Below are 22,534 nucleotides of genomic sequence, written 5' to 3'. Positions count from 1 at the left end.
TAAACTCACACAAACGCACACAGACAAAGTGGATAACTGTTGTTCTGACCTCTGTCTCCAGCATCGCTAGTTTGTAAGTGCTGTATCGAGTTTATTGAACAACGTGGGTAGGCTGCTGCTCCTCTGTTGTTCTCTCACCTCATGAACTCTATAATATGGTAGCCTCTCTCACTTCTTATTCTTACTGTACCCGGCCTAAAGCCCAAGCTAGCACACTCCTGTGCTGAATAACATCTTCTTTTTCTCACCCTGTGTCCCTCCCTTCTCACCCTCCTCCAATCCCTCCTTAATAACTCTATAACTCACCTCAGCCTTAGATTTAATTGCTTATCTGTGTGTAAACGCATTAACCCTCTGCTGTATCTGTTTTGCTGCCGTCCCGGGGGCCCGACAAGCCTCTCTGACTGCCGTGCCTTACATCCAATGAATAGTCCTTCTCTGAGTGGTAATAGGGAATCAGCATCGTAGCAGCAAGCATTGGCGGCGTGTAAGAGATAAATCAGATTGGGGGTCTTGCTTTGCCAGTTTATTGAATCTAAATTGCGTGCGCGCGTGGCCCCCGCCGGCCCTACACGGCCCATCCATCTCCCGGCTGATAATGGAGCGGGCCCGATTCCACCTGGTGGGAGCATTATTACATTTCCCCTCTAACGAGACCCAGCTAATCCTGCCAAGGGAGGAGGACAGGAGAGAAGAGTGAGGAGGAGAGAAGAGAATAGGAGAAGAGAGGAGTTAAAGAGGATGCTGGGGGAGGAGGAGGAGAAAGGAGAGAAAGAAAAGAGGAGAAAAGAGATAGAAGAGGAGATTCTGTAAAAAAAAAAAAAAAAAAATTGCAAACATCCTGGCAGCCTGCCTCTCCCTCCCACTCTCCCTCTTTCTCTCGTTCTCACTTTCTTCCTCTCTGTTGCTGTGCATAAAACATCTTCTAGCGCCATCAGAGCTACATGGCCCCTGGGCCCCTGAGCTGCAATTACACTCATAATCACAATGCGATTTCACTGACACTCGCCGCCCCTTCCTGCTGCCATCCCTCCTCTTTCCCTCCGCCCCTGCAGCCAAGACTGAACGAAGTCTAAATGAAGTGAAAGGCCTCTCCTCTCCCCAACACCCAGCCGTTTATTACCCGCTTTAATAAAAGTCCATCACAGAATTATCCTACAATGAACTGGAGCCACTAAGTTGCCAAGAAATATACTTCCAATAAGCGGCCTCTGCGCACACACACATGCCTATATTTCTGCACAACTGTGAGCTTTAATTCTTTTTTACATGTTAACAGGCTTTTCATGATAGTGCAGCAGAGTGTGTTGCAGTAATACATTGTTTTGTAGTTTATCTTTTTTTAAAAGCAGAACTCTTTATTGATGTAATTAAATCGTATCCCTGGCTCAGCGCTCAGGCCTACTTTCATTGTTTTGAGGGGGCAGGAGCCCCGTGAGGCAGTGCACTGATGAGAGATGGATAAACAGTTTGATTTGCTGCTATCGCCCCCAGGCACAGTGTACTGGAGAGATGAGCAAGAGAAGGAAGAGAAAGCATGAAAAAAAACAAAAAACCAGGGAGGGGTGGGAGAGGGCAAAACAGAAGGAGAGAAGAGAGAGCGAGAGGATAAGAGAACCTGTTGGGGGAGGGATGAAGGGATAGAGGTGGAGGATAAACATGCAAACAAAAAGAGGCGACAAATCACTCCTGTTGTTTGTGTGCACATGTTTGTGTGCACGGCAGGCAAGGCTTTTTCTCTTATTTCTGCTTGTTTGTCTGTTCCCCTTGCTGTCAATTCTTGCTTTTTCCTACATGGCCCCCATCTATCTGCCTATCTCCCTTTCCCTTTTTCCCCTCCTCTCTCTGTCTCCCTCCCCGCTCCAGTGCACCACCAATACCGCTCCAGCTCCTACCTGCCTCTTGGTAGCCCCGAGCATAGAGGGAACTGAAGAACACAGAGGAGTTTACTCACACACACACAAAAACACACACACAGGTGTATACACACAAATAACACATCTGTGCATGCAAACAAGAAAAGTCATGAATGTAGTTGTAAAGAGATGCGGGGTGGTGCAGCCCAAATTCTGGATACATAGACACAAAATACAATGGTGTTAACTAAGAGGAATAGATTGGCTGCTGTTGATTTGGTTAGGCATGCTCACACATACACACACACACACACACACACACACACACACACACTAGCTGAGGGAGGTAGAGGAAGGTTCAGTCATCCATGTAGAGTCATTGTTAGTAAAGATGCGTAACCTCCAGACTTAACCAGCCGTAACAGCAGTGTGACGGTTCTTTGTCTACGCCAATTACTGAACAAAAACAGCAGCGCAGTCACAGGGAGACTAGCACAACCCCTGGCCTCCTGCATCCAAACACACACAGATGATGTATGTGTTGTATTTCTATTTAACAAATTTGCTTCCAGTGGAACACACATTCAGACACAAAAGGAGGAGAACAACACACATGCATGTATCTCAAGTGGTGCAATAAACCACATTCGGACACCCACAGTTGTGCACTAACACAAACATTCTGTAAGCGCTCACAAACACTTACACCCACTCTTATATTGTATTAACTTCCCCAAAACAGTACAGAGCTCTCTTCCTCCCCCTTCTCTCTCTTCTGCTTGCTCTCTTCTGTTTCTCTCTCCTTTTTTTTCTCAAAGTTTAAACTCATTAAGTATAATGATATTGGAGACTCAATTTTACATAGCTCACTCATCAACCAAGTGAGATAGCAATAAAGGCGAATGGCTCCGCTGAGGCCTTAACGCTGCAAAATAAATGATGCGCCGCAACGGAAATGTAATTAATTTAGAGGCAGTATTGATAGTCCTGCCATACACGGCATTATATTTTTTAATGTGGCTTAACATCTTGATTATTCAGGGGGAAAGGCGGAGGAAAAGGGAGTCGAGACAACACGGCTCATGATGAGAGATGCTTAAAATGCCCTGACGAGTGTTTACTCCCGCAGCCTCACTTTCTCTTAAGCTTTTCATTATGCCGAGACGATAAACACCTCTCAGGAAGACTTGCTGACTTTTACAGGGGTATGAAGGGAAAGCAGAGAAGCTTGTCTGCGTGGTAGAGAAAAGAGAAGAAGGCGTGATTTATATTTTTGTTGATATGTATGCTTACTGTTGATCCAATAATGTGTTCTCTCGTAATTTTCTGCATTGTGATGATTATCGAGTCGTTCCTACAGAAATAACTTTTGTTCCTTGTGTATGAAAATGTGTGTAACATTAAAATAAAAATATGTAAGAATTTATTTGTTTTTATTTTATTGCCAAAACCGACCGTCAGCACACAATAATCTCTGTCGTCAACGCTGATGAAGACTGTTGGTTGAAAGGCATTCGTCGTGTGGCTGTCACAGGCCAGAATTAAAAGCATCTAAAAAGGACATTATTGTGTGCTGATGGTCAGTTTTGTCGAACATTGATTTTTTGTGTCATGCACCTGGAAGTGTTTTTCAGTTGTGGTTGGGAGTGTGCTCCTTTTCCTTTGTGTTTATTTTATTGTCACTACAAATATTTTATTATTTATCATTATTACGAATGACTTCTTGAGTATTTAAAAAACAAATGGTATCAATGTTTTCCATAATAAAATCACAATGATGTTCCCAAATTTCTGCTTTGCTCCTAACTCTGCTGTCTCTCTTTTCAGCCAAGACGGACGAGGTGCTGAAGGCCAAAGTAGCCAAGAGAGAAGAGGAGGCCCGGAAGAAACTAGAGGAAGGTGAGTTATATGTGTGTGCTTGTCATCGATCCAACATCTGGACTTTGACACCAACACCCCAACAGCTGTAGCTGTTTTGAACTGACAGCACACAAAGGAAAACAAAAAGCTTAAATCATTAAATGTAACAAAAAAAATGCAATATTAAAGTTGTTGGAAAGATAACAATTGATAATAATTGAAGTGAGCTTCTATTTTGGGTTTTCATCAATAGCCACTGATATTACCTTTGAGGAGCAGGAACACAGAATACCAAAAAATTTCTTTAGGCTGTACGACATTCATTGCACAACCCCCAAAACAAGCTTGAGCATGTTTGTCTGATAAAAACAAAAAGCAGACTTGTTACATGTGCAATTCAGTTCCCATGTCATGAATGTGAATTATGTGAGTGCAACAACAAAAATGTCTTAGTTAGTTTTTTTGGAGAACTCAGCTCTCAACTTATCTGGTCTTTGCAATGTCAGAAAATGGCTAAAAATGTTTCCTAAAGCCCAAGTTGACATCCTCAAATGTCTTGTTTTGTCCACAACCCAAAGATATTCACTTCACAGTCACAAAGTAGTGGAAAAACCAGATAATGTTCACATTTAAGAAGCTTGATTCAGAGAATTTTGACTTTTTTTTCTTTAAAAATTACTTTATCAGATACCTTGTTTGTCGGATTAGTTGGCAATTAATTTAATAGTTGACAATGACTCAATTTATCGATAAATTGTTACTATAGTTTTGTAAATTCTTCCCTCTTAGTTCATCTACTCTTTGTAAAACATAAACTTAAGAGTTGCTGATTACACTCCTTAGTTTTTATTAAGACAGCCGGAATCTACATAAAGATGCATAGGCAGAAATGTGCTTAGCGTTGCAGGCAGTAAATTTATCCCACAAACATGAGCTCCCTCCCCGCTACCCACCAGCACAGGACATGCAGACACACACACACACACACACAAAAAGATTATCTTGATACACATTCAATAAAGTCAAGAGTAATTTGCGGTGGATATGCTAGCAGTAATAAAAGTCCTTACATAGAATAATGACCCTGGTCCTTGCTCGGACCAGGGCACGACATAAATGAGAATATCAAATGTGCTGTTATCATCCTCACTGTGTGTGTATGTGCATGCACACACAGGCTTGTGTAGTAGCATAATTTGTTCTAGTGTGGGTGTTTTTATATCGCTGGGTTCTCTCTCCAATCTCTGTCTATTTTTTTTTTTGTGTGCATCAAGCAGGCATGGCAGTGTGACCTTTAAAGTTAGCTGACCTTTTAGCCAAATGAAAGTCCAGCCATCAGAAACTAATTAGCCCTGCACTCTTGCTTTGGTCCTGGGAAGATTTTTTTCCCTCCTTCTCTCTAACTCACCCTGTTTTGTTTTCTTTCAGCCTTGCCGCCATTCTCACATTAATATTATTCATTTTTCTTGGTCTTAGTGCCATGTCTGTCTGTCTTTCCCTCCTACTTTCTGTCTCTCTTCCTTCCCACCTCCATTTGTCCTCATCAACCGTTTCCACCTCTCCTCTGCCCTCTTCTCTGTGTCTTCTTTACTCTTTCCCTTCTACTGCTTCCCTTTTCTCTGTGTGGAGGGAAGCATTGCCAAAGTGGTGACTAAGTGCTTCGCTTGGGGCAGCGGAGCAAGTCTCCCAATCAAATAGCTTTCTTAAGCTAAGTTTACACCGCACCGTTGCGTCTTTTTGGGATTGAGTCGAGTGTTTTGCTCAAAGCTCCCTCATCCCTCACTCCAACTGTTATTTCTGCGTGAAATAAGGTGTTGTGCTTGATTGTGTTGTGGAGCAGTGCAGTACGGCACGCTGTGCAGGCGCTGCCTTCAAGGACGATCGTTTTATTCCTTTTCCCTGCACGGGGACACATGAAGTGAGATCAGAGAGGCTCGACAAAGTGGCCCTGACGACTTGCCCTTGCCTTGGTAGGGAGAGAAGCCAGTGGCACGGTCGCAAATACACATCAATACACACATTCACACACACAGACACAGACAGAGTCAGCCAGCTCCATCCTCTTCTGCCCTTCCTCCCAGCACAACTAAAATGGAGGAGGTGGGCCACTGCTGCTGCTAAACAGCAGATCACCAGGGGTCTCCTTATTCCCCGCAGGGCCTCTTAGAGGTCAACACAACTAGAAAGTTTACACTTGAACCGTTAAGTCGACTGAAATGAGAAAACCTTTAAAGAGAAATGGAGGGGAGAAGTGAAGAACACTACCACCTACACTCCTCGTTCATAAATAGATTCACGTCCTAGACTGGCAATGCTTTTGAGTTAGTTTAGCCCTAATCGAACCACCGAGATCTGATTCATGTGAATGCTATGATATGCAAGCTATTATTGTAGCGAACTGTGGCTGCATACTGCAGAGCCCTGCGAGAATAGAGGGGTTTTTATCAGCAGGGTTTACTGAGAGAGAGAAAGGAGAGGATCAATAACTGACCCTGTGGTCATCAGTTAACAAAGTAGTCTCCACTTAAAAAGAGTGTTTGGCTCTCTGGTTAAGGGCAGCCAGATGATGCTAGTGGTTGAAAAAGGAAACAAGTGATATGAAAGGGTGTGAGAATAAGAGGGGAGGATGGTTCCTTTGTTAGTTGCATGCCTTGTTTAGGCTATTAAAGCTGAGAGATGTTGTTTGTGTGCCCAGGAGGCTTTTAGCTAACATAGTGTGTCCAGCTATAATAAGATGGACTGACTGCCAGAGTAACACAGTCTGTTTGTGTGGACTGTACTGTCAGCTGGTACTTTACTGAAGGCAATGCATAACCAGAGTTACAGTGTGTGTGTGTGTGTGTGTGTGTGTGGTCATATACTGTATGTAGGACTGGATGATAAAGTAAATACATCAAATTACTAACCTAAATGGACACATCCATTCCATATTGCTTCGTGCATCATTACAGTCAGATACAAGTGCTTTCTGGCCCTTTTTTTGTAAAAGTACTCGTGCTTTTAAATAACAAAAATAATTCCAGTTTTTCACAATGTATTAACAACATAACGCAACACAACATATGACATTTAGTCAATGAAGAGCAGATAGCAAAGAAAATGCAACAAAACACATGTAGTAGGTAACTTAAAGCATTTAACCATTAATACCTGAACAAAGGATTAACCAACCAGTCAGCACAGAAATAAAGTGCCGTAATTAAACCTGACAAACATATGAGAAGTGAGCCAGTAAAAAATGTTTCCATTCGTAACTTACCATTACCAGTTTTGATCAATGTGCAGGTTATTTTATCCATTGCTTTGTTTATAAGAAATGTGGCAGAGAACAGCACAACAACTGTAGTAAACATTAAAAATAACAGAAAGCGAGAAAATGCAGCTAGTACCGATTTCTGCAGAAAATGACAATTGAAACCATTTCAAATATTCAGTGTGTACAGATAAAATGATGTTCTTGACAACATTATTCCTTATTGTTTTTTCTGTTTTAATTTGTGGCTCATTTCACAAAATCGTGTCATTTCAAACATTATGAGATGCTTTTCCTGTCTGACTGGGAATGACAGTGTTTAAAGCTTCATTAAGACATAGTGATAATTCCTGCTTTTCCTTTTATGTTTTTTGTCCAGCTGTGTCAAAGAGAACAGTAACACATCAACCAGTTGACATGAAAATTAGTGTCAAATGCTTCATAACCCCAAATCATTCCCATACAGTCGTTTATGCGTCATTGACGAGCCACTGACAGACACATCTCTTCATTTGCGCAGCCGCTCTCCAACTCACAGAATTATGTAGATATGGACTGGACACTAGCCTATAGCCTGCGGATGGTATTTAAGCCCTTATGCCACTCTGTCCCCATTACCTCAAACCACCACCAGATTGGGAGATCATATATTTTAATGAGACGTATAATAGCTCTTTAACCCATATCATTAGGGGAATATATACCTACCATTTGCTCTTTTGGCAGTTAAACGAAAGGACTGTTTCCCTAATTACGCGGTGTGTAGGACAGGTCACGGGTTGGGTGTGTACCTGTCTGTGTGTGTCTGTGTTCAGGAATTATATGACCATTAAATATTCAGCCGCAGACCCCCCCCCTACCCCCCCACTTCCTCGACCTAGCATCCATTAACGCCTCATCACCGTTTAACTAGCTCTGTTGTCAATCACCACAGGGCCTCGGCTAAAACAGGAAAATGTCTGAATTTAGTTTCTTGCCTTACATGTTCAACATATAGAATAAAGAGAGAATACACATTCTTAGTGACTGTGGGTCAAATTAATATGAGTGAAATATCATTAAGGGAGCTCGCACCGTCATCCGTTTGGAATTTTCTCTTGTTAAGTGTGATTACATGCCCTACTAGACAATTTGTCAGTCAGCTAAAATTTTCACTTTGCATGCAAGCATCTGCACACGACACCAATGTGGGTGTGTGGCGTCCGTAATAAATGATGTGATCCCTTTTCTAATTGAAAATAATAACTAATCCAGGGATAACAAGCTCTTGTATAATCCAAAGCCATATCCCTTCAGTTCTGGCCTATCGCGGCTGTAATAAAAGACAGGAAATGAGAGGCAAGTGAGAGTGGTGGCTTGGACATTGATGCTTAATGTAATCTGCCTTGAAATCAAATTATTTGACCTGGAAAGCCTAACAATACAAAACTCCTGCCGGGCTGCTGTTAAATATTTAGCACGTGCCTGTCATGAATACAAATGGTGCGCAAATTAGAATCTACAGGCGCGTGACCCCCATATCACATCCCGGGAGCACAGGGGGGCTGGCTCTGCTTTAAATGTTTTAATTACCGGGGCCATGGTGTGGCGTGCCACGCTACCTCGTGCGAGCAGCATCGACGCTGCCTGGGCTGCCACTTGAAGGACAAGCGGTGAAATTCATCCGCTGGTAAACACGAGTGATCTGGTGTCCGTGATCTCATCACATTAACTAAAACATGAGGATTCAATAAGGAGAGTGTCTGAATTATACCAGGCTATAATTATAGTTCCCAGCATCCTCTCAGAGGGTAGAGCATTATACTTTTTTTAAACTCTATTCCTTCCAGCAGCTATATGATCCACCTCAGGGCCCGAGGGAGGCACTGTATTGCTCTTGTGCACTCTGCGCTGAAGAAAGATCTGTCTCAGTGATTTTGATGTAAGAAAATCTGGTTTGTATTGATTTGGTATTGATTAGTGGAGTTAGCCTCATCTCCTGTCGTTACTTCAGATAAATGGCCTTATTTGTTGTGTTATTATGTTCAACACAATCATGCCAGGAACAGTCAGAGGAATATTGAACCGACACTTCATTGGCTTTATGGGTTCTATTTGTTCCAGGAATTAAAGGATGTTTTCTGCCCGTATAGCTCTGCAGAGGAAGTGTAAAAGAGAGAACATTGACAATTACACCTCCACTTTAAAGGTCTGCTTCAAACAGAATCTTACAGACGGACGCTCCGCACTTATTTCTGATTTTTGTCCTGCCTAAATAATGATTGATTTAGAGATGAATAGTGCCACACATTCAGTCTAGCCATCTCCCCTTTTTTATTTTCTCCTCTCTCCTCCCAATTCATTCAGGTTTGTGGTTCCCCCCACGTTGAAATGATTAGTTATGCAAGGCTTGTAAGCACTGAATCAGAGTTATGGTCCCTGGGGAAATAAATTTGGCAGAAAATCAGTGTGAGAAGATTTAATTATCACGAGGAGACCTTTTTTCCTTGCCTTGGCCCACTGAAGCCCAAACTCCTCTCCTCTCTCTCCCTCTCTAGCGCTACGCTCAGCTCCACACGCTGAAGCCAAAAAACCCTGGCGTGCAGCATGGACGCCAGCCCTCTCCTTGCCTTCCTTCTCCTCCCAATTTGTTTCATTGCACAGTGATAAGCCAAGCAATTACTGCTTTATTGATTTTTCATCACTGCAAATTTAAAGTTGATTTCTCCCCCCGCCCCCACCACCACCTCTCGTTTCCCCTTTCCTCCCCCGGAGATGGCTCGGTAGGGTGATTAGATGACCTCCTGTCCTAAGCGCTACTGGTCCCATGAACGAGTGGAGGCGCATGCTGAATTCTGCTAACCCCACGTGACCCTTTGTTGTCCAGGGGTAATGGGATGCTGATGCTGCCCGCTGTGGCTGTCACTTCTGCAGCTACGGAGCCTGTAGCTTAATCATTTCTATAAGGATATCTATGGAATTACATGTTTGACCCGATAACAGCCAAGCTATCTCTGCCATAGGCTAGATTACACAGAGATTGACCATGCAAGTTTCCCAACCTGTGTTCATTCAGGTCAAGTGGACAGATGATTGACAGCACCCTTTTACCCTCTCTGATTGGTAATCGTTTCTGGGGTCATGCTTATCAATTAACCTGCTACCGGTAGAGCGATGTACATTCAGCAACCTCGCTTGAGTTAGCGGGCTGATTTATTTTCCAGATTTCCCGTCCATCCTATTTAGGTTTAGGATGCTGTCAGCTGGTTTAAAATTCAATACTGAATTTAAAAATTTGTCTTAATTCAATTCATACACATAGCGACACATTTTTATTACTTTTTTCACAATTAATTGTTAAAATGTAATTTTGCAAAATTTCACTTTTAATTTTAAAAATCCAGAAAATTGAACTCTGAATGTAGCTAAATAAATTATCAGTATGACTCTTTCAGCCATAGCAATTTAGCTCTTCTATTAGGAGATTAAAGGTAGAGTATTAGTTTGCCGCTTTAACTAAAAACATTCCCAGTATGTTAAAGTGACTTACACACACACACACACTCACACTCACACTCACACTCACACATCCGCATAAGTCTGGACATGATCACACACAGCCGTAGTGTACTTGGTGCAGTCTAACAGGGTGGTCAGACTGTTGTGATTAGACACACCCGCAGACTGTTGCAGGTCAAAGTGCTGGCATCCTGGGTGGCTCTGGCCATGTGGTGGCCCCCGCAAGGTTTGTCATTAGACATCAGAGGTCACTTAAGAGTGTGTGTGTGTGTGTGTGTGTGTGTGTGTGTGTGTGTGTGTGTGTGTGTGAGAGTGTGAGTGTGAGTGTGTGTGTGCGTGCGTGCGTGCGTGTGTGCATGCATGATGGGGGGGCAGTAATATGTGCTCGGGTGTCTTTTTTTTAAAATGTGGTGTGTGTGATGAGTATGTCGTTTGAATGCTTGAATTTAGGGAATGTGAGAGCGTCTAATGTTTGTGTGTGCTGTGGGGGGCTTTGGTGGCAGTACACTGTGTCATGAAGGCACATTTTGCATTTCTGTGTAACAGAGAGTGTATGTGTAATCGTGAAAAAAAAAAAGTAATTTATTATGAAGCATACAACCACCAATTTATCACTGACATTGAAGAGTGTATGTTCTAAGCACTAGTAAAGAAGTAAAAACACACAACTGAAATAAGCATAGCAACTGAATCCACGTATGACACACTGTGTTATATATGTGCCCAAAACAAGCGGTTATCTTCAGGGTTTGAGAAATTAAGCAAATGACCAGTAAGGGGCGACTTTGTTGGTTGCGAAATGAAGTCTGTTTGTGTAAAGGTCAATGAGGTGACATTACAACTATGCAAGATGCAGTTACAAAACTTTACAGGTGTGTAGTTTAGATGAAAATGAGGGTCGAGCTTGAATATTGGTTTGGTTTGTGCAAAGGGGCTGGAAGTAGGGCTGTAGGAAGTAAGGAGGTTTATGGATTTGCAGATAGCTCCGTCACAACTGAAGTGATTCCATTGAAAAATGGTTTCTAATGTTCTTTTGTAAATGATTTCTCCATTTAGAGTGAAATAGATGATAAAGCATGTTATGCTTTAAGGTGTGGCTACCTTGTAATTCACAAGTTGCCACCACAGTGGTGTCCTCACATTCTCAGTCAGATCCACCAGTCACTCCGCCACAGCTTCACCCTCTTGCCCTAACATGGTCTCTTAAGGCTTAAAAAATAGATAAATAAAGGCAATGGCCAAAATGCAGAACTCAAGGCTTCAAAACAGCAGTCCACAAACCGATGGGTGATGTCATTTTGGCTCTGTCCACTTTTTTATACAGTCTATGGTTCAAACCATGTAGCAATCATTCATTCAAGAATGTTAGTCCTGGACAGTTCCCTTCCCATACTGTCCTTACCTTTCACAAGTTTCTGGATTTACAACTGTATTCCCACATACAGTACTGACAAACTGGATATCAATCACAAACTCAAACTTAAAGTTTTCAGTTTTCCAAGTGTAAGTGAGATTAAAGCCACTTGGGTTTCATGACTCAGAACTCTGTTTAGTAACCTTTTTGTGTGTGTGTGTGTTTATACAGACAACGCATGTGCCTTATACTGGTAATCACAATCACATGATATCCATGATGTAGATTTAATCCGATTTCCATCATTTGTTTTTATTTAAGGAGCAAAATAAAATCATGCAAGCAAATATTCTACTGCAGCTCATTCAGGGACAAGATGTATGTGAGGCATCAGGACACGTCCAGTGACCCCAGAATGAAGAAGGAGGAGTGTTTTGGAGGAAGTTGGTATAGTCAGGTGTGGTGAGATAGGATGACAGTCAGGATGTGGAGGGAGAGGGTTACTGCATGGAGCAGTACGCCATTTTATACCTGTGCACATGTGTAATCAGTAAGAAGGACGCTCACCCTAGTCTAGCTGACAGAAATCAAACATATCGGGACTGACTGGACATTATAGTCACACGACTACTCATGCATTTTTCTCCTGTAATTTAAGCCATGAAGAATGATTTTGATTTACATGCAAATGATGATGTCACTCTTGTTTTGTTATTTTTGCGTGACTCCCTCCAATAAGGCAGAATGCGACAGAAAGAAAGGGGTATAATGTATTACACAGCACCAAGGTTATTAGTCTACAACTGAGGTCAGAAGAGGAGGAGGTGGGGGGCATTTGCCTAATTAATTACTACTCAGAGACACGCACACACACACACACCAGCACACGGCCATGACCTTTACTAATATAGTTTGTAGCAGACCACACAAACAGGAGACTCTCTGTCCCTTTTCCTCTCTCACCAACACACACACACACACCCTGTCAGGACCCAACAGAGTGGAAGGGAGAATCAATTACAACCCAACTAAGGGGAAAGAGTCGCTTGCTTGATGGCGACACGACAAGAAGACTGCAGGGTCATGAGGTGTGTGCGCCTGTTTGTGTGTTGACGTTCATGGGTTAGCGTACGTGAAAATCGAGCCCGTTTCCTGGATTTAGATTACATCATTTTCATTTTAAAGACCTTGCTCCAATTAAGTAATTAGCTGCTTGGTGTTTCTCTAATTATAGAGTTGTTCATAAAAGAGCTGCTGACCAGCCCGGGATTGAAAAAATGGAGAGTGCTGCACTTTTTTACGGCACACACACACTCGCACACACATGCACTGCCTAGTTTAACATCAAGTTAATGCAGTCAAATGTGTGTTATTTCTGGTAAAGGGCAGGGAAGGACTCTTTATTCTAATCACACTAAAACAGTGTTGTGCTCAATAAAGAGCTCCTCGAGTCTCACAGACGGACAGGCTGTTAATGTATTTAGGAGAGTTTCAGGTATGTGCTCCTTCATCTATGTTCTGTATTTTTTACAACGCTTCTCCCTTTTCTTTTAAAGCTTCTCTTATTTTACAGTAAATACAATCTGTCCTCCAATATTCTGTGTTCAAAGTGTTTAACAAACCAACCCTTACCAATGGTATTGACTTTAAAAATTGTCACAAGGACAAAAATTGCCTAATTTCTTTAAAAAAAAATGACATTGAGATATGGTTGCCCATGAGCCCTGAAATAACAAAATTAACTTGATAGAATAGTAGGTAAGCAATAGGTGAGCAAATAGAATAGAAAACGTTAAGAATGCCACCAGTCCCCTCTCCGACCCGTCGACAGAGAAAGTGGCTGTGATCTTGAAGATCTCACCACTCAGCCTGTGAAAGCTTCACTATTTAATGAGATTCTGTGATGCTGCCCAGGCACAGGACATCGACTAACACTCACACTCCTTTGTTTCTCTCCCTCACATACACACACACACATACACACAGCAAGAGAAACGCACCCACCTGGTTTTGGTTAGCCCTCTGTGTTTGCAGTTAGCGCGGTGCAGTCAGGTCAGCAGGAGTGGTCCGGTCTTAGGCAGGATTCAGATAAATAACCGATTTATAGGCAGTAAATATACAGTAGATGCTTTTAAGCTTTGTTTGTACTAGTTTCATCAAAAGGTAGACCCTTGTTTTTGGCAATGAATGCATTATTTATACCCAATGATAGTGATAGGTACAATGTCAACAAGGCAACAATAAACATGTCTTCCCTGATGAATGGTAAATCCTCCATCCGAGCCAATTGTGAGCAAATACTTTATGGTAGCTTTTTTGAGCTGTAATGAAAGCAGTGTATTGGAATTTAGCGTAGCATATTTTGTATCATTTTCCCTCTCAAATTTTTTCTCATCAAACCCTCATAAGTTATGACTGAGGTTTCGCGTGATACTTACATGAACAAACAAATACTGCAGCAAGTTCTTTAGATGAGTCACTGCAGTTTTGATGGCAGAATCAAACAATTACATGCATCATCATTATTTATAAATACAGTTTGTGGCTTCAGATATTGTGCATGATAGATAGAGGTATGGATAGAGGGATTGACTGGGGCCAGTTTTTTGTTCCTCCTATTATTTCATTATGGGCGCAGACAGAAGGAGGCTAAACACATGCATTTAATTGTAGTTGCAGGATTTGTGACTACAGATGGGGAGAATATGCTGTGATATAGTTGAACCGGGGTCAGGTAAGGAGAGGAAGTCGAGCGGACGGATGAGCAGAATGGGGTTGAATGACAGAAGAGAGAGGCAGCGAGTGGGGAGGGATGAGTGAAGATGTGGAAGGAGATAGCCGAGCGTGGCGCGTGGCTGCCATGTCATCCTGTCATTAGCAGGTTGTTTGGGTCTTTAATTCATCATTCAGACCTTTATTGACTGGAGAGTGGGAGATCACTATCACTAGGAGACACTAGAAGATCGTGTGTGTGAGTGTGTGTGACACTTAGTCACCAGCTGCTCTTCATTTCCTGATGTGAAATAGAAATCACATAAGATACAACATAAACATATCACATGCCATTATCTGCTAAGGTCATATAATGCTCAAGGTGACATTATCCAAAGAAACTGATCGTATATGGTGTTTTCCATAAGTTACAGAGAACCTTTAGAGCTGACTGTCAATAGAACAGCAGTGTGTAGGATTTAGGGGATTTAGATTTAGAGGCATTGTTGCAAACAAATGGACCAGGTGGTTGAACTTAGTTAAAAAAAAAAAAAAATAGACAAATAAATAAATAAAGCAGATTCACATTTTAAAATTCTGTGATTTTATGACCCTCTCGTTGCGGAGGGGCTGATAACTGCAGTAGCCAATGTGGAAACGCAAATGGCCAAATCTAGAGCTAGTGTCAGACAAGGACCCACTCCCTATGAAGATATGAACTACTCATTCTTGGTAACAAAAAAAACAAAGATTCTCATTTTCAGGTGATTATATGCTAAAGAAAACATAATTATTATATTATATTTCCTTTATGTCAATATATTCTCCTAAATCCAACTCGCTGAACCTTTAAGTGAAACAACAGAGCGTTAGTGATGTGTGCCCCTGATGGCAGTGACAGCAGTCAACAGGACATGTGAACTCCACAGAGACCAGGTGACACTATTATAACAAGGTGACCACCGCAGGGGATCACTAGTCCTACGTATGTATTTGTTGTTGAAGGTGCATTGTTGGGAGACATTGCTTTTTGGAGGTGGGGGGGGGGGGGGGTGGAGGTAATGTGTGAGTGACTGTGTGTATTATGTGTGGTCTCCTGGGAGCGCACATTAGACTAGCTTAGCCACCTGCTCTGTCATTGGACATCTCCCTGCTGGCACACGCACTTACAAACGCATACATACATATACGCACACTCCTCAGGGACACACTCGGGACATCTGGCTCGGCCTGTCAGAATTTTCGTTCATTTTGTGTGTGACCTGTTGACCCCGGCAGCCACAGGCGTCAGACATGCATCAGCGTCACATCTTGTCATTGTTGCAGTGCCACCATTGGCGGTTTATTGCTTTACAAACAACCTGCAGATCAGTGCAGAGGAGAGGAAACTCTTTGGTTTACAGGGGCGTAGCACCACGTTCTGAACCCTATGCACAAGCAGTCTGTGTGGGCCCTCCAACTTTCCTCTCTTGTATGTCTTACGCCCCTTTTGAATGTTTTTTTTTTTTTGTTATACATGTCAGTTTGCTTCATTTGTCTGTCATTTCTTTTTTCTTTTTTATTTTTTTGGACATAGATTTCCCTTTCTGCAGCACAAGTGGCACTCACCTGACTGGCCGCATTTAGTACAGGCACGGACTAAACAATTTTGTGCCTTAAGAGGTGAGAGGGGCCTAGGGGGGCTTCCACTAGTTTTTTGATCAAAGTTTAGTCTTTCAACTGAATTTGGTTATAGGGCTAATTACTCTTTAAAAAGTAAGTAAGTAAGTAAGTAAAAAAACTAACTTTTTATTCTAAGCTTTTTGAGTGCCCACCTTCCACTGGGACCCTTGGTACACTTTTCCCCTCACTACAACACCTCTGGTAGATTAGCTTTTCTTGACATTTGGGTTGTTTTGATAGTTCAGGTGTTTCTTCTACTCTTACCTCTAGGCTGCTGGTCCGTATTTATCTGCTTTTATTATCCACATCTTCTCTCTTTCTCTACCTGACTGCATCTCTCACTTCCTTGCTTTCTTTTCCACCTCCCTTTCTCATTGAGGTCTCGTTTTTCAATGCCTAAAGCTGCAGGGTATTAGTTATGCAAATATTGACGTGCAGCTTTGGCCTGCTAGCTATCAATTGAAATCAGCAAATCGATGGGCCTAATAGCTGCTCATTAGCCACTTGATGCATTTCCAGGGCTAACATCTGAACCTGTCAGCGGCCCCTAATCAATAGAGTCTAAAAGTATTACCTAACCAAGGCCCACAGCAGACACCTTTTTAATAACGTAAGTTGGCTGTCTGGCTTTCTTGATGGCTCCAAGCCTAAGTAGGACCAGCCTAAACTTCTCTGTCATATCAACAAAATATCTCATTAGCAGCAACATTCCCAGACACCCAGCAGACACATTAGGTTCCTTAATTTATTTGTTTTAGTGACGGTGTAATGGAAATCCTCATCCACGGAAGCAAAATGTCTCACAGAGAGTCATTTGGTGGCGATAATGAAATCTCATCAGTCGGATTTTAATAAGTAACCTATTGTTTCATTTTTTCTGTTGTTGTTCAGTCCAATTCCCAGGCATGCTTTGCAGCAGCCTGTTGTTTGGGCCTGGAGAATCGTACGGTAAAGACTTTGATGCAGCCAGGATGCTGCTGCTGAGAACAGGGCCAGACCAGAGCCCCTCTATCGCCCCTAGCACGCAGCCCTGCTAAGCTTAACTCAGCTGTTTGATGCCAAGCTCCGCGAGTGTGTGCCTGCATGCGTGCAAGCATGTATGTGTGAGTGTGTGTTTACCCAGCTCAGGGGTTACATAAACAAGAGCAGCTAGCCTACAGGTAAGACCCACAGGAGACCAGCCAAGAGAGAGAGAGTGAGATGGAGCGCCAGTCTCTTACCTTGGCATTCCCCCGATGTTGTCGCCATTGCTGGAGCTGGATATTCACTAATGAAGGGTGAGCTGGAAAATGACTAAAGGAGATAGTAAACAAAGTTACAGCACGCACACACACACACACACATACACGCGTGAGTGTGTTAATATAGTTAACTTGGTGGAGGCAAGCATCCGTGCATGTGTTTGTGAGCATCCCTGATGTATCTGGGGCTGCTGTAAAGAGATGGGGAGAATGTGGGCGGAAGGGGGATTGGAGGCGGAGGCTGGCAGCGGGGCAGTTGGCCGCTGGTGCAGAGAGAGAAAGAGTGGGGAAGGGGATTGGAGGGTAGAGGGGGGGTACAGCGGAGATAAATCATTAGAGAGCAGGTTATTGGAAATGCAGGGAGATAAAAGAGTGAAGAAGCCAGTAATTGCCTTAAAGATCAGACTACAAAGCATTACTTTGGATTTTACAAGGCCAGCCAGCAACAAAAGAGCAGTAATTTATGAGCTCAGTGTAAAAGAATAGCATAATTACATTAAAAATTAATGCTAATGAGGGCTAAAATGGGGAAGGTGGTTATTATGAAAGTTTGTATTCATCTTCCCTGGGTTGAATGATGGCTAGTGGCTTGATTAATGGCTTAATTTCTATCAATTAGCAGGCAAAAAAATCTCCACTGAGACAGGCCTAAATTGAGCATTGAATTACACATCTTTACCGCGGTGGGGGGGGGGGCACAAGGAGGGGAGGGCACATTATTGAAACCTGGAAAACCAAGAGATGTTGTTGTGTGTGAGCGCGTGCATGCACATGAGAAATCAGGCACGGCCTACAAAAGTTAGACAAATGTTTATCTTTGTGTATTCTAAGAACTAGGGTTTGTATCATTGTTGGGTTGCAGTAGACTGTGTATCAGTGATGTGTTGCGCATGGAAAAAATATTTTTAAAATTAATTTAAAACAAATCTTTGTGAATTTTAATCTTTTTATTTGAAAATTATTTTATTTTATTATTTTTATTTTTTTTTTATTAAACTGACCAAATTAGAATTGGAGTCATCTTTTTTCCGGCATGATCTGTCCCAAATATTTCTCGTCTACAATACTGTGCTAAAGTCACACTACCCACTATTAATACTACAGGCAAGTTTGCCCTTTCTTCATTTTTAATAAATTCACTAAATGCCTTTAGATTGTCTGTTTGCCATATAATTTCCAGAACACTGTCAAAGATTTGCCACAATTTGTGAGACCTCAATAAAACAAGCAGTTACTTTTCCTTCTTATTTATTTTTCTCCACACAACAACAAGTGCTGCGGTAATTTAGCTGGCACGCTACTGCACTCAATTACTGGAATTAATCAGCAGCAGCAATATATTCAGCTCGGCTGCTCTTGATTGACAAACTGTAGACCAAAGTCAAGTTTACAAAGACAATGCTGCCACAGCCCGAGGCCTCTGCTCGTCGACATGTGTTGTTGAACAGCTCCCTCCTCTGGTGAGCGACTGTAACTGCTGTGTGAACGCTCTCATCTTCAAGGCTGAAGGAGATGAGCTGAAATCTGTTTTCATTGGCTGGTTTGATTTTCTCTCCTCGTCCTCTGGTCTTAATCAATGAAGTGGACAAACAGCTATTTAGAGAGAACAATAGCCTATTGATTCTGAGCCACTCATCAGCACCGCTGTCTGTCCAACTAATTTCAGTAATGAGATGGCAAGTGAGTTTTCTGACTGCCTTTTTTATGCACACACACACACACACTGGTGGAAACATGCAAGGACATGCAAAATGCATGTTAGCATACATTGCTCAGTCACTATCCATTAGTCTAATCTGCAGATACAAAACAAAACTTCATTGACTGAGTTTGATCCCATTTCCTGGTTTGCAGTAATGGTTGTAATGCATTTCAGCGTGCCACACAGAGCTAACAATAACCTAATTTAAAGCAGTACATACTGTACGTTTAGTTGTGTCTAGTTTTGTTTCTTCTCCTCTCTGTCTCTTTCACTCTCATCTGTTTTCTCTCTCTCAGCTTTCACTTTATCCTCCTCTCATCGCTGACAGAGAAGCATTCCTAATGCGGTGACAATCGAGTTGGCCTGTTAAATTAATTTGCCAGATAATGTGTCAATATTAAATATCAACTTTGACCTCTCCAAGCTGCAGAGTGCGCTCGCCCAGCTAGAGTATTGATTTTTGTATGCTTCTAAGCTCGCTAGGCCCGCACTCAAAGTCCATTATTTTTGATTTTCTCATGAAATACATATCTTTTCCCACTGACATCTGACAAACAGCATATGGAAGTCATTTTATCTACCAATAATGTGTTTGTCAAAAAGTCTGAGGTCTTAATGGATTTCCGCAGCACGCATGGACAACCCAGCAACAGACGGGCCTGCCAAGGAGATGCTTGCAGATATGTGTGTGTGTGTGTGTGTGTGTGTGTGTGTGTATGTATACATGTCAGTGTGGAAGTGTGTGGTAGTTCCTCGTGTAGGGCATTCATGCTAAAAGGAGAGCAGAGAAGGGGTAATTGAAAATTGAATTAAATTGTGCTGAATTAATTGTGGGCCAGACACAGGCGTTAGTTTTCATGTGAGCACATGCACGTTCATACAGCTGTGCAGTGAGCGGTAGTGATAGTGGTGTGAAGGATAGGCCACAGTCTCCAGGAGGATATTGGGCCAGTGTTCAGACTTCATCTCGCAGCCCAGTCAAGGTAATGACTATTTTTGGAGCCCGCTGCACAATGCGTTTCTGCTCACATCTTCCCAGCACAGGATGACAAGCTGATAGTCTGTCATATAGGAAGGCTTAATTCCACTTGTCACTCAGTTGTCCAGTTCTGCAGTGCATTTAAATCAAAACCCAGTTTATTTGAGTGCTATTATGAACTATAATAGGGTGTGTGTGCCTTTGGTGTGTGTGTGTGTGTGTGTGTGTGTGTGTGTGTGTGTGTGTGTGTGTGTGTGTGTGTGTGTGTGTGTGTGTGTGTGAGTGAGATAGCATGTGATGCTTCGCCGTGAAAGCCGGAACAAATATTCATTTATTCATTAAACACCAGGGCCATGAAGATCTGTTGTGACACCCTTTCTGTAGCTTCTAATGGGTTGAATTAATTCCTGCTATTAGCTCCAATTGCATGCTCTGTGTGTTCATGTGTGCGTGTTAGAGTATGCTGCATGTATGCCAGATATGACTGTGAGTGAAAAGTATGTAAGTTTGCAAACACACGTGTTCATGTGGGAGTACTTGTACCCCGTCATTCTTTGTGTGTGAGTGTGTGTGTTCCCATTTGTGTACTTGTTTTCATGACACAGCCTACATCAGTGGAGCAGAGAAACATGGATGTCTGCAGGATTGACAGATAGAGAGATGGGAGAGTGCAGGAGAGGACGGATGGATGGGGGAGAGAGGGATGAATATTGACTGATCAGTGGAAAGATTGACAGCCAGAGAATAATGGGAGCATTCAGACTCTTGTCTCTCTTTTTTTTCTCCTGTTACTAACTTTCCTGGCACACCTATTTTTGCCCTCCTACGCTCCGAAGACTGCTCTTGAATTCTTGAAATGATTTATTATCTGATATGCAGAATCCTGATGTGTTTATATCCAAGAGTAATTTACTGGAAACCCTTTCTGTCTTTTTGTTTGATTGGACAAGCCGGAGCAAAATACTTTCTGATACATGAAAAGTGTATGAAACCTAATCACATTTAGTCTCCATAATGAAATTCCATTGCAGCGAGTTTGTGTTCATATTTTGATTATTTTAGAATGCATTATCTGAGTGTAATTCACTGTCTGGCTATTATCTTGTTAGTGTTTTTTTCCACTTGCCTTTTGTAGAAACTCTGTGTCCTTGGCTAAGCAAGAGTCCTTTTTTGTGGAGATTAAAATAGGATAATATCTGGTATTTTATATTGTATGTGTCAAGGAGCATTATACAGAGAGATAACATACAATCAAGTAAGCCCAGTCCAAATGAAATCTGGTGCCTTTCAGAAAATGACAAGAGATGGCTTCTGTGTGTCTGTGTACATGTGTGTGTGTGTGCGTGTTTCCAGACATGTGTGCACGCTTTTGTTCACAGCCTCTCTTCTGTGTAACATGTGTTTCAGAGGGAACTTCTCTGGAGGAGCAAGTGCGAAGGATAAAGGACATCGAGGCCATCGAGAGTGATTCCTTTGTTCCTCAGGCTTTCAAATCATCCAGGGATGATATAAAGGTGCGTTCTGTCCCTCTTTCTCTCCCAACCCCTCACTCTCTCCATCTTTTCACTCTGACTCTTATTGAATTTCCCTCTCTGCAACGCTGTGCCGTCTGTCCAGAGACAGCCCAGACCAAATCAAACATTCATTCAACGCCGTTTGTTCCGACCTGAGACGGTTTCATCAGACGCTCCAGTGTTCGCCGCCTCCAAAGCGGTAGCACCCACACAAAAGCCACAGCAGGCAACAGCCATCCTCTGTCTTCCTCTCTCTGTCTCTCTCTCCCCCCTCTGGTTGTGCAGATGCAGACAAAACCACAGAAGTCATTATTGAAATGTCCCTGTCTCTAAAGGAGCAGGAATTAGATTTGTTGGGGCTCATGGCTGTTTTGAAAAGATAGGCGACAACATGTGACAGTGAACCCGCGCAGACTTTTAGACCAGATCCAGGTGAGTCTGACAAAGGTCATAACCGATGTAGCTGCAGCTCGGACTGCACAGACTGCACATGCCGCCTCTGTCTTCCCTGCTAAAGAGTGTAATGCCACGTTCACATATTGAACCTGAAACTTCACAATGTTAAACTCCAGCTAGGTCATAGCTTTCACTGTTCAGGTCCATATGACAGAACTGTTGTCACATGTGCGTAAAGTTAGTTTCCTGCAGTTAAAACACCTTTAAAAAAACATGTAGACAAATGTATTTTCTACAGATTCTAAAGAAAAATAATAATTTGAAGCTCATAGAAAGGGATGCAGTATTTTAATCAGTTGCTTTTTGAGAACAGAAGTCCTTTAATGAAATACAAATACAAGTTTACACATTCTTTTTATTACAGCTCTTCATTGATTTTCACATTAATCTCTTGGGTGTCGTCCTCATTATTAGTCAAATAATACTTAAGATATCCAGACGATTCAT

At 42.3% G+C, this 22,534-nt stretch overlaps 1 protein-coding gene across 1 annotated transcript in view; it reads left to right on the top strand.

The window, feature by feature from the left end:
• The window catches only part of rsrc1 (arginine/serine-rich coiled-coil 1), a 138,478-nt gene that overhangs the window by 111,365 nt on the left and 4,579 nt on the right, over positions 1 to 22,534 (top strand). Inside the window, exons 7-8 of the mRNA XM_042487148.1 lie at positions 3,684 to 3,755; positions 21,525 to 21,631. Coding sequence (XP_042343082.1) covers positions 3,684 to 3,755; positions 21,525 to 21,631 — 179 coding nt within the window. The remainder of the gene's footprint in view (positions 1 to 3,683; positions 3,756 to 21,524; positions 21,632 to 22,534) is intronic.

This window comes from Plectropomus leopardus, chromosome 5 (assembly GCF_008729295.1).
Source record: "Plectropomus leopardus isolate mb chromosome 5, YSFRI_Pleo_2.0, whole genome shotgun sequence".
NCBI lineage: Eukaryota > Metazoa > Chordata > Actinopteri > Perciformes > Serranidae > Plectropomus > Plectropomus leopardus.
Note: the sequence above shows the minus strand (reverse complement) of the source record. Positions and strands in the feature narration are given on the sequence as shown.